General features: G+C 35.8%; 1 protein-coding gene across 1 annotated transcript in view; it reads right to left on the bottom strand.

Moving 5' to 3' along the window:
- Positions 1-13,817, bottom strand: part of SLC25A12 (solute carrier family 25 member 12) — a 97,936-nt gene that overhangs the window by 47,045 nt on the left and 37,074 nt on the right. The window contains exon 5 of the mRNA XM_028122767.2: positions 12,523-12,662. Within this exon, the coding sequence (XP_027978568.1) occupies positions 12,523-12,662 (140 nt within the window). The remainder of the gene's footprint in view (positions 1-12,522; positions 12,663-13,817) is intronic.

The raw sequence follows: 13,817 nt of genomic DNA, 5'->3' as shown, positions 1-13,817 counted from the left end.
TAAACTACTGGGCAGCCAATTTTTGTCATAAATGATATCAACAAAAACAATAAAATGTGCCAGTAATACTCTTAAATACTATAGAAAAGTCAAAACTGGAGCATTTCTGCCCTGACGACCCATAACATAATTCAAATAAATCTGTTATCACAACATAAAAATGGTGCTCTTGGATGCCATTTTCACACTATTTGCAACTCCAGAAATAAAATTCATACCTCAATATATAAATATTATTCATAGATACCATACTGCAATTTTCATTGTAATTTATTTATGCAAGCCTACAAATCAATGTTGCTTTTTCTGACATTTAAAATGGTTTTTGGGGGGTGCTCAGTGGTACATTCAGTTGAGCGTCTAATTCTTGGTTTGGGCTCATGTCGTGATCTCCGGGTCAGGCTCTCTGCTGCTTGGGATTCTCTCTTGCTCTGTCTCTGCCCCTCCCCACTGGGCGCACATGTGTGCACGTGAACTCTCTCTCAAATAAATAATCTTTAAAAAAAATTAAAATAGTTTTTGGCAGAAGTCTCACCATTTTACTAATTTATTTTCCTATGGGCTTGTGATAGATCAGTGGTAATTCAAAGACATTTAAATTACCTTAAGTTGTCTCATAATAACTCATCAAACTATTTGTTGTATGTGACTTTCTGTATTTGTATGATATTAAAACAATTTTTTCACAATATGATTTTATTAATAGTGTGAAAGCATCAGTGATAACTGTGAACATTAAATTTCTTTTAAACATCCATGTCTTGGCTTTAATACTGTACATATTGGACTCCATAGCACTATAAGTAAATATGAAAAAGTTCCCATTTCCTTGCACAGGTATTAAGCTATAACACCATTTACAAATTATTATGGACAAGGTTACCTCTGGAATAAGTAATATACATTTGGACAACCAGAATTAAATGAATATTAAGTCAAGCAAGAAGTAGGCTATGTTCAATATGCTTTAGATGTCAGATTAAAATATTTAATGTTATTTAAAACTTAATTTTCTTACTAATTTAAAGGGACATCTTTTTTTTTAAGATTTTATTTATTTGAGAGAGAGAGAGCACGTGCGCACAGAGGGAGAGTGAGAGGGAAAAGCAAGACTCCCTGCTGATCAGAGAGCCCCACGTGGGGCTCGATCCCTTTTGATTTCTTTTAAAAGGAACATGTTTTCCTGAAAATGTTCTACACGCTGTTCCTCAGGAAGAACGAAGCACAGCATGGCAATAAAAAAATGTGGGGCTCGATCCCAGGACCCTGAGACCATGACCTGAGCTGAAGGCAGATGCTTAATGACTGAGCCCCCCAGGAGCCCCAAGAGACATCTTTTCTACATGTGGGTGCTCAAATGAAAGCTGAGGAATGCGTGGTTTGACCAAATAACCAAATTCACATATGAGAAAGTGCTTGCCCCCTCCTCTAGAAGAAGCAATACATTTGCTCATTATCTCTCTCCAACAAAACAAGTTTTTTCATTGTTTTTTTTTAAAATATTTTATTTATTTGTCAGAGAGAGAGAGAGCATAAGCAGGGGGAGTGGCAGGCAGAGGGAGAGGGAGAAGCAGGCTCCCCGCTGAGCAAGGAGTCTGACGAGGGACATGATCCCAGGACCCTGGGTTCATGACCTGACCCAAAGGCAGACACTTAACCGACTGAGCCACCCAGGCATCCCGGCAACAAAACAAGTTTTTAAAATATTTTTTCTTAGCAGGTTGGCAGGCTAGAGACAAGTATATCAAAACTACTAAATCTTTCAATAGTCATAACTTTAAAAAAATTAAATGATAACACTGAGGAAAACATCTAAACATTGTAACATCTATCATCAAACATCTAAATGTTTGGATTTTCTTAAAAAGAGCAACAGGAGTGGAGAAACTAAAACTCAACTGGTAAGTACAAAATAAACAACCAGCACGATTTGACAAAGTTTTCTTTTCCCACTCTTCTACTTTTTTTAAATTTCAACTCTATTGAGATAAAAATAACAAAATCATAATATATTTAAAGTGTGAAACATGATTTGATACATGCATACACTGTGAAAGGAGTCCCACCAAGTTAAGTAACACATCCTTCACGTCACATAGTTATCTTTTTTTTTTTTTTTTTTATGAGAACACTCAAGTTCTACTCTCTTGGCAAATTTCAATTATACAGGGGCACTGGGTGGTGCAGTCGGTTAAGCATCCCAACGCTTTGTGATCTCAGAGTCCTGAGATTGAGCCCCATGTCGGGGTCCACTCTCCGTGTGGAGTCTGTTTAAGATTCTCTTCTCCCTCTGCCCCTCCCCGCCGACTCTCTAAAATAAAATTTTTTTAAAAATTTCAATTATACAGCACAGTATTATTCAGTCACCATGATACACAGTACATCCTCCCTCAGACCTTACTCACCTTATAATTGAAAGTTTGTAATGTTTTTCCAGCTTCTCCTGCTTTCTCTCACCACCTCTCTTCCCAACCCAGCCCCTGGCAACCACTATTCTACTTTGTGTTTCTATGTGTTCAACTTTTTTTTTTTAAGATTCTACATAGAAGTGATATCTTGTAATACAGCTTTCTCTGTCTCGCTTATTTCACTTAGTATAATGTCCTCCAAGTTCATCTAAATTATTGCAAATGACAGGACTTTTTTTTTGAGTGAATAATATTCTCGCGTGTATGTCTGTGCATGTGCGCACACATACACATCTTCTTTATCCATTCACCCACCAATGGACACTCTGGTTGTTTCCATACCTTGGCTATTGTGATAATGCTACAATAAACATGGGAGTACAACTATCTCTTTGAAATAGTGACTTCTTGTTTCCTTTGGATACATACCCAGAAGTGGGATTGCTGGATCATAAGGTGGCTCTATTTTGAATTTCCTGATGAGTCTCCATACTGTTTTCCATGGTGGCTGTACCTGTTTACATTGCCACCAACAATGTACAAGGGTTCCCTTTTCTCCACATCCTTGCCAGCATTTGTTGTCTCTTGTCTTTTTGATAATAGACATCCTAACAAATATGAAGTAACATCTCATTGTGGTTTTATTTTGCTTATCCCTGATGATTAGTGCAGTTGGACAACTTCTCATATACCTCCTGGCATTGGTAGGTCTTCTTTGGGAAAATGACTATTCAGGTCCCTTGCCCATTTTTATTTTTATGTATGTATGTATGTATGTATGTATGTATGTATGTATGTATGTATGTTACTCAGTTGTATAAATTCCTTGTATATTTTGGATATTAATCCCTTATTAGATAAGTGGTTTGCAAATATTTTCTGCCATTCCAATGGTTGCCTTTTCATTTGCTGATGGATTTCTTTACTGTGCAGCTTTTCACGTTGATGTGGTCCTACTTGTTTATTTTTGCTTTTGCTGCCTCTGTTTTCAGTGTCAAATTAAAAAAAATCATTGCCAAACCTGAAGTCTAGGAGATTACCTACTATGTTCTCTTCTAAGAGTTTACAGTTTCAGGTCTTATGCTCAATTTAATCCATTTTGAGTTGCTTTTTGTGTATGAGTTTATGTGTAAAAGTTTCATTCTTTTGCTTGTGGATATCCAGTTTTCCCAACACTGTTTATTAAAAACACTACCCTTCCTCCACTGTATATTCTTAACTCTTTTGTCAGAAATTAATTGACCATATATGCATGGGTTTATTTCTGGGCTATTTTGTTCCATTGATCTATGTGTCTATTTTTGACAATACCATACTGTTTTGAGTACTATAGCTTCACAATACAGTTTGAATTCAGAAAGTGTGATGTCTCCAGCTTTGTTCTTCTCAAAACTGCTTTGGCTATTTGAGGTCTCTTGTGGTTCCATACAAATTTTAGGACTGTTTTTTTATTTTTGTAAAAAGTGCCATTGGAATTTTGATAGTGACTCTGTTGAATCCATAGATCACTTTGGGTAGTATGGACATTTTAACAATATTAATTCTTTGAATAAATGAACACAATTATTTTTCCATTTATTTGTGTCTTCTTCAACTTCTTTCATCAATGGCTTACAGTTTTCAGTGACCAGATTTTTCACTTTCTTGGTTAAATTTATTCCTAAGTATTTGATTCTTGTTGATGTTCTACAAATGGGATTGTTTTCTTAATTTCTCTTTTTAATAGTTCATCATTAACGTGTAGAAATGCAACTGTTTTTATATATTGATCTTGTACCCTGAAACTTTCCTTAAGTCATTTATTAGTGCTAATAGTTTTTGGTGTGTGTGTGTGTGTTGTGTAGATTTTTAGGGTTTTCTATATATATTATGTCATCTGCAAAAAGGAACAATTTTATTTCTTCCCTTCTGATTTGGATGTCTTTTATTTTTTTTCTTGACTAATTGCTCTGGCTAAAACTTCCAGTACTTTTTTAAATAAAAATGATAAGTGGACATCCTTGTCTTGTTCCTGATCTTAAAGCTTTCAGCTTTTCACTGTTGAGCATGATGTGAGCTATGGTCTTGTCATATATGCGCTTTATTATGTTGAGGTATGTTCCATCTACACCCAATTTGCTAAGCATTTTTATCATGAAAGGATATTGAATTTTGTCAATTTTTTTTTCTCTATCTGTATCTACTGAGATGATCATATGATTTTTACTCTTCATCTTGTTAACGTGGTATACCACATTTAATGATTTGCATATGATGAATCCTAGCATTCCAGCAATAAATCCCACTTGATCTTGGTGTATGCTCCTTTTAATGTACTATTAAATCCAGTTTACTAATATTTTGTTGAGGCTATCTGCATTTATCTTCATCAAGAATACTGACCTGTAATTTTCTTTTCTTGCAGAGTCCTCATCTGGCTTTGGTATCACGGCTAACACTGGTCTAGTAAAGTGAATTTGGAAGAAGTGTACCCTCCTCTTCTACTTTTTGGAAGAGTTTGAGAAAGATTGGTATTAACTCTTATTTGGATGTTTGGTAGTATTTACCCGGAAAGCCATCTGGTCCTATACTTTTCTTTGTTGGGAGGTTTTTAATTACTGATTCAATCTCCTTACTAGTAATTGGTCTGTTCAGATTTTTTATTTCTTCATGATTCAGAATTGGTAGGGAGTATGTTTTTAGGAATTTATCCATTTCTTCTAGGTTATCTCATTTGTTGGCATACAAATATTCACAGTAGTTTCTTATGATCCTTAGTATTTCTCTTATCAATTGTAATGTCTCTTTCATTTCTAAGTCTTTTTTCCTCAGTCTAAACATTTGTCAATTTTGTTTATCTTAAAAAAAAAAACACAGTTCTTAGTTTCACTGATCTTTTCTATTGTCTCCCTAGTCATTATATTTCATTTACTTCTGCTTTGACTTTTTGTTATTTTCTTCCTTCTGATAACTTTGACCTTAGTTTATTTTTCCTCTAGTTCCTTGGGTAGGTTCTTTATTTTTTCTTAATGTAGGTGTTTATTACTATAAACTTCCCTCTTAGAATTGCTTTTGTTGTGTCCCATACATTTTGGTACGTTGTGTTTTCATTTGTCTCATGACATTTTTTGATTTTCCTTTTGATTTATTCTATGATCCATTAACTGTTCAGGAGTGTGTTGTGTAATCTTCACATATTCGTGAATTCTGTCCTCTTCTACTTTCTTCATTGTCCCTACTCACCCCATCCTTCCTATCACCTCCAAACATATCACCCTTCAAATGAAGCAGGAATTTTAGGTCTTTATTTCAACCTTAAAATATTGTTGAAAGTATTCCCCACAGAAAGGATATTCCTAAGCAGCATCAGAAACGGACACAGGTCCACTCCCTGTCTTATATATGTTTTCCCTTACTCATTCCCCTTTTTTCCCTCCTCCTTTATGTTTTTGTCATGTCTTTGTCTTCTCCATGTATATGTCTTAGTCTCTCAGAAATATCCAGTGGCAACCATGGACATAATGAAGCCTTATTAATGACACTCAGTACTGAAGAAAATGTGGACCTTTATGTTAAAGACAAAGCAGAATCTTCATTGCAAGAGTAATGCTGGAAGAACAGATTTTCTATTTTCTATTAGGTTAACAATTGGAGAACTCTTATGTATCTTTTAAAGATACATAGTGAAAGTATCACAGATGAACCCAGAGAGTGTATGGGATTGGCTTCCAAATGAGGGAGGAAGCCAGTGGAAATTATAGACAAAATGAGTGGCCAACAGTTAATAACTGCTAAAGCTGGTTGATGGGTACATGGAAGTTTATTACACTATTCTTTTTTTAAATATATTTAAAATCTTTCAAAATAAAAAGTTTAAAAAAATTAACATTAAGGGCTTTGAATGAGAAGCAAAACAAAGGCGGGAAAAAAGAAGTTTCCTATCTATAGCCCTCCAGTTTATGTAGTATAATTAATATATCAGGGTAGAAGTAGATATTGTAAAATATACTCAGTAAATGCAAGGGAACCAATGACAAGAACAAACCATCTTTAGAGAAATCTTAAAAATCCTAGTTCGAAGAACATTTCCTTTTTTCATTTTATGTTTTTTCTTTCAAGATTTTATTCAAATTCAAATTTGTGTAGTGTAGTATTAGTTTCAGGGGTCATTTCCTTTTTTAAATATTCATGTCTCAAATAAATAATATTTTCAACTTTTCCAGTTTGAGCACTTTACAATGTCAGTCAGGTAGGCACTAACTGTGCAAGTGTTAGAACAAGCACTGGGTTCTACAACCACACCAAAAGGATATAGTTTTCAAACTGTAATCACACTCATAAAGAGAAACAATACCCTAGGCTTATAAAAGATAAAATACATAAAGATACTCTAAAAAGATACTTTATCTAAAAAGATAAAGATACTCTAATAAATGAAAGATAAAAATAAGTCTGCTTTCAGATTTCAAGTGTGGATAGGGGAACTGAAGGAAAGGGTAAAAAAAAAAAAAAGGGAAGTTATGCTCAAGTTAAAATGCATTTCATCTATGAGATGAAAACAGCTGAGCTTCAGAAACTGTGGGAGTGAAGGAGAATGACCTAGTACATGTAACTCTGCTGTCTTCTAAAACTCCACTCTTCACTAAAATCACAGTAAAGGAACTAAAAACAGACACTCAAGGACAAAGAGAACAGAAAAGAAGATAGCAACTACATTTTTAAGATTAGAGAGCAGAAAGGCAAGTGACAACTGACTTAGCAGACTCAAGAAAACTGGACATGGAAAAAGCCAAAAAGCAATCCAATGTATACATGACAGCACCCCCCAAAACACTCAGGAATTGGCTACACTAGTACCCCTGGAAGTGACAGTAAGACTGCAACTACAAACAGGAGGCTTAGATGGAAGTCTGTTTCAAATGCAGTTAATCACCTGCATTGCTCACTGTGGCCAGGATTCTGCCCTTTCCCAAGGCTGGCAGAAGACTAGAAGTTCACTGCCTTGAGAATGTAACAGAGCATCTCTGGACTAGGGGAGCCCAGGTGCAGCTGAAAAGAGGGAATTCAGGGCGCCTGGGTGGCTCAATCATTAAGCGTCTGCCTTCGGCTCACGTCATGATCCCAGGGTCCTGGGATCGAGCCCCGCATCAGGGTTCCCTGCCCTGCGGGAAGCCTGCTTCTCCCTCTTCTGCTCCCCCCTGCTTGTGTTCCCTCTCTCGCTGTCCCTCTCTCTCTCTCTGTGTCAAATAAATAAATAAAAATGTTTTTTAAAAAATTTTTAAAAAAGGAGAGAAAAGAGGAATTTAATGAAAAGTCCATCTCCATACTGAATGTTGAGACCTCCAACCCCCTTGTCTTATTCAGCAACCAGAATGTCAAAAGCCAGACTGAATATTCAGGTGGGATGCAAAAGAAAAGACCTGGACATACAGCCATTAGAGGGTCCCCAATATAACAGCTGAGCCAGTGAACTTTATAATAAGGTTAATAAGTAGTACCATGAACTCAAAGCTCCCAATAAGCCTCACTCTTAAATATGAGCAGAGGACCAATGACAATCAGACATGAGTAAAGTCAAACAAAGAAAAAGAAAGAAACTTGGAGAAAACAGACACTTTGCGGGGGGGAACAAACACCTGCCTTCAATATCTTTGGGGAAGGGAGAGAAATAGCACATCCATGAAAAAATAATATGCTATTTTTTTAAAAGGAATGTTCAGTTCTTTTTAACTGAAAATTTGAAATATAACAGAATTAAAAACTTAATAAAAGGTTCAAAAGTAGAAGAGAAGAAAAAACTAAATCATACATTTAATATGTTGACCAGTCCCAGAAAGAAAGAAAAGTAGTAAGAATATTTTCAAGAATTGAGGGACAAAAGTTTTCAAAGAGCCCACTGAATGTCCCACACCAAGGAGTATCATCATGAAATTTCAAAATACCGAAGAAAAGAAAAAAAATAAATCTGAAAACCCTCCAGAGTGAAAAAAAATGTTTCAAAACAGAATCAAGAATGAGAATGGCACTGGATTCTTCAATGGCAAAACAGGAAGAAAACAAAAGAGAAACGTTTTCAAAATTAGAAGGAAAATAATTCCTACAAGAATTCTATACCCAGTCCGGCACCTGGGTGGCTCAATCAGTTAAGTGTCTGCCTTCGGCTCAGGTCATGATCCCAGATCCTGGGATCAAGCCCCACATCAGGCTCCCTGCTCTGTGGGGAGTCTGCTTCTCCCCCTGCCCCTCCTCTCACCCGATCTTTCAATCCCTCTCTCTCTCCCCCCCTAATAAATAAATAAAATCTTAAAAAAAAAAAAGAATTCTATACCCCCCCAGTCACACTAAGTGTAAACAGAGCAGAGGTTTTCAGATATGAAAAGTGTCACAAAAAATTATTTTACTTTCCTCAAGAAGCTCCTGCAGGAAGCATTCCACCAAAAAGAGGAAGTAAACCATAATAAAGGAAGAGATGGAATCCAGAAAACAGGAGATTCAACATAAAATAAAGACAAATGGATTCCCCACAATGAAGGTGAAGGGAGATGACAGACTGACAGCTATGCAAAAAGTACAAAGTCCAACCTCCAGCCATGAAGCAAGTCAGAAAGTTCCAAGAAAACGGTGCAGGGGCTATGGAAGACAGTCTGGCAATTCCTCAAAAAGTTAAACATAAAATTACCATATGACATAGCAATCTCATATCTAGGGATATACTCAAAAGATTTGGAAACAGGTATTCAAACAAATACATGTACTCCAATGTTTACAAGTGCCAAAAGGTGAGGTGAGAACATCCCAAGTGTCCATCAACTAATGAATGGGTAGACAAAATATTGTGTATCCATACAATGGAACATTATTCAGCCATAAAAAGGAATAAGGTAGTAATACATGCTACAACATGGATAATCCTTGAAAACATTATGCTAAGTAAAAAAAAGTCCAGACATAAAAAGTCATATTGTATAATTTCACCAGCAGTATCTATATCCCCTTATCCAAGGGGGATATGTTCCAAGATCCCTAAAGGGACGCCTGACACTGCACATAGAACCAAACCCTATATATATATTGTTTCTTCCCATACATACATACTTATGATAAAGTTTAATTCCTAAATTGGACACAGTAAGAGATTAACAGTAATCACTAAAGTAATAAGATAGAACAATTATAACATTACATTGCAATAAAAGTTATGTGAATGTGGTCTCTTTTTCTCTCTTGCCCTCTTCAAATATCTTACTGTACTGTACTCACACTTCTTGTGACGATATGAGATGAAAATGTCGAAGTGATAAGATGAAGTGAGGTGATGTGAGCACTGTGACATAGCATTAGGCTACTATTAACCTTCTGATGATACATCAGAAGGATTATCTGCTTCTGGACCGCGGTTGACCGCAGGTACACTGAAACTGCAAAAAGCAAAACTGTAAATAATAGGGGAGCTACCGTATATGAACTATGCAGAATAGGTAAATCCACAGAAGCGAAGGTAGTTTGGTGGCTGCCAGGAGCTGAGGAGAAACAGGAATGGGGAATAACTGCTTAGTGAGTACAGAGGGGTTTTTTTGGTAATGAAAAGGTTTTGGAGTAAGACAAAGGTAGTAGTTGCACAACGCTGTGAATTGTACTAAATGCCACTAAATTATGCACTTTCACATGGTTAATTTTATGTTAAGTGAATTTTACCTTGATATTTTTTAAAAAGAAAAAGCTCCTAGAGAGCTCCAAGAAGACGAAATTGATAGAATGAATACCTAATACGTTTTAAACATATTAAAATGAGATGTTAATAATGGAGGCAAAATTTAAGAATGAATTAGCATTAATACATAGAAAACTAAACAAGAAAAACTAGAAACCCTAAGAAAAGTAATCATTTCAGTCATGTGTAGTATTTAAAAATTATAGTAATTAAAATATGATTATTGATCTAAGTAGAATCATAACATAATTATATGGGTGATGGAGAGAGAAAATATCCAAGTCTGTGGGAGAGGGAAAGGGGTAAAAGAACCAGCTCCTAATCTTCCACAGTTCAAATTCAAAGAAAAATACCTAAAAATGAAAAATTTTAAGGTAGAGTACAAAACCACAGAAGACCCCATATAGCCAATGCAATATTGAGAAAGAAGAATAAAGCTGGAGGCACCACAATCCCAGATTTCAAGATATACTACAAAGCTGTAGTAATCAAAACAGTATGGTACTAGCACGAAAATACACATAGATCAATGGAACAGAATAGAGAGCACAGAAATAAACCCACAATTTGACCATAAATGGTCAGTTAATCTACAACAAAACAGGAAAGAATATATAATGAGGAAAAGACAATCTCTTCTATAAATGGTGTTAGGAAAACTGGACAAAACGATGCAAAAGAATGACACTGGACCACTTTCTTACACCACACACAAAAATAAACTCAAAATGGATTAAAGACCTAAATGTAAGACCTGAAACCATGAAACTCCTAGAAGAAAACATAGGCAGTAATCTCACTGCCATTGGCCTTAGCAACAGTTTTCTAAATATGTCTCCTGAGGCAAGGGAAACAAAATCAAAAGTAAACTATTGGGACTACACCAAAATAAAAAGCTTTTGCACAGCAAAGGAAACCATCAATAAAAGAAAAAGACAATGTAGTTAATGGGAGAAAATATTTGCAGAAAAACAGGCAGAGGAGATGAATGGACATTTTTCCAAAGAAGACATCCAGATAGCCCCCACAGTCCATTAAGCATCCAACTCTTAGTTTCAGCTCAAGTTGTGATCTCAGGGTCATGGGATTGGGCCCCGTGTCGGGCTCTGCTCAGCTCGGAGTCTGCTTAAGACACCCTCACCTTCTCCCTTTGCCCCTCAACCCCCCCCCCACTCTCTCTCTAAAATAAATAAATCTTTAAAAAAACACACACAATGAGATATCACCTCACATCTGTTAGAATGGCTGGTATTAGAAACACAAGAAATCACAAGTACTGTTGAGGATGTGGAGAAAAGGGACCCCTCATGCACTCTTGGTGGGAATGTAATTTGGTGCAGCCACTGTAGAAAACAGTATGGAGGTTCCTCGAAGTAATTAAAGACAGAAACACCTTATAATCCAGTAATTCCACTACTGGGTATTTACCCAAAGAAAATGAAAACACTAATTTGAAAAGATATGTGAACCCCTATGTTTATTGCCATGTTATTTACAATAGCCAAGATACCTGGAAGCAACCCAAGTATCCCTCAATAAATGAATAAAGAAGATGTGGCATATACATACAATGGAATATTACTCAGCCATAAAAAAAAAGAATGAGATCCTGTCATTTACAAGGGTAGTGACAGACCTAGAGGGTATTATGCTAAATGAAATAAGTCAAAGACAAATACCATATGATTTTACTTATATGTGGAATCTAAAAAATAAAACAAATGAACAAACAAAGCAGAAACAGACCCATAAATACAGAGAACTGGTGGTTGTCAGAGGGGAAGCGTGTGGAGGAATGGGCAAAATGGGTGAAGGAAAGTGGGGTGTATGGGCTTCCAGTTATGGCATGAATAAGTCAGAGATGAAAGGCACAGCATGGGGAGCATAATGAATGGTACTAGAGTAGGATCGTATGGTGACGGATGGTAGCTACACTTGTGCTGAGCACAGACCAAGAAATCAAAATTTAAAACTGTGTGTCAACTATACTTCAATTAAAAAAATAGATTAAAAAAAAGGAGAAGTGCTGGGGCGCCTGGGTGGCTCAGTCATTAAGCGTCTGCCTTCGGCTCAGGTCATGATCCCAGGGTCCTGGGATTGAGCCCCGCATCGGGCTCCCTGCTCTGCAGGGAGCCTGCCTCTCCCTCTCCCACTCCCCCTGCTTGTGTTCCCTCTCTCCTGTCTCTCTGTCAAATAAATAAAATCTTGTAGAAGTGCCAATGCAAGTTTATTACTTAAAGCTATGGAAGTAATCACTGAAAGAAACAATTACAAGAGTTTTAAAAAGTTGCCTCTGGGAGCGGGAAATGAAAATGGGGGTGTAATGCCACAAGGAATTGCTATTTTTGGTAATAAACTTAAAACTAAAAAGGAAGTGGAGGAGAAAAGGTATGTATTTACACCAGTTAGGAAAACTAAGCTCACCTGGAGAAACTGTGTGAATTCTGTGTAGTTAAGATGCTTCTTCCGATTATGCCCAAAATGCAGTCGGATAAATTCACAGTCCCAGTTAAAAGGGATATGATGATGAATAATAGTCTGTCCAAAAATTTCTTTGACATTTTCTTAAAAGGGAAAACAAAAATAAATAAATTATATCTGGAATAAGTAGTTTAGTCCACTGCAATGTTCCTACAGAAAGAAATTAAGAGAAATTTCAAGTCAATATTATCTGCTTCTATTAAGATTAGCTGCAAAAATTTTTGTGCCCAGAAACCCATGCACAGGAACACAATTGATACAAAATATAATTTTACACTTAAGATTGTGTACCATTACATATAAGGCCACGAGATTCTTAATTTCTCTTGATTTAATTTTAATTAGGAAGTGATTTCTATCTTGCACTATAAATGGCTGCTACTTTGCATTCCAGTATAAAATCAATAGTGTTTTCCCGATTCCTCAAGGAGTCGAATTAAGCCCTTTATCAGAAGCATGAATACCTAAATTACAGTATAATGCAATATTTGTCATACTAAGTATGGTTTGATTGAGGCTTGATTATTACATTCACACTAGCCTGAATATCTATTGAAGATAGGTATAAGAAATACTACCAAAAGCATATCATTAGCTCAGCAGCAAGCACCTTATTAAAAGCTTCTGATATTGTCAAAAATATGGTCTTGACACAAAGCTTCAAAATTCCCATAAAAAGCATGATTATTAGTCTCAACTATTAAAAATATTTTAAGATAAGTGAAATTAGTGATTCACTTTTAAATAAAGAAGGACTAAACACACTACACTAACTTTTAGATAGGAACCAGTCAAGCTTGTAATATACAACCAAAACCCTATGACAGCTTGTCTTCAGGCACTAACAACGTCAGTCACTTTCTTTACACAGTTCTACACTTACTATAAAAGTCAATTCACAAATGACTGGTACTTTAACAAGCATAGACTGGATAGCCTAATTCAGAAGCTCATGCCAAAAAAAAAAAAAAAAAAAGAATCATTAGCAAAGTTAAGAAAGCAGGAAGCCTATTTTACTGATGTCTTAAGAACAAAATTATTTTCAAGTTTATGCCAATTATATTAGTGGAAGTGTTTTACCATCCATAGCTATCAATTTTACTAATTAGTAAAAGTTTAATGTTTTATAATCTCCAACTATACTCTTTTCTCTAATTTCTGCAAATTCTTTGAATAAGATACCGATCTCACATTGTAAATGGTTTAATGGATTCCCTTTAGTTTTATGTACCTTTTTT

This window comes from Eumetopias jubatus, unplaced genomic scaffold (assembly GCF_037043125.1).
Source record: "Eumetopias jubatus isolate StellerSeaLion01/CBP00866 unplaced genomic scaffold, mEumJub1_p1.0 scaffold_3, whole genome shotgun sequence".
Lineage (NCBI taxonomy): Eukaryota > Metazoa > Chordata > Mammalia > Carnivora > Otariidae > Eumetopias > Eumetopias jubatus.
This window is presented reverse-complemented; position numbering and strand designations above follow the sequence as displayed.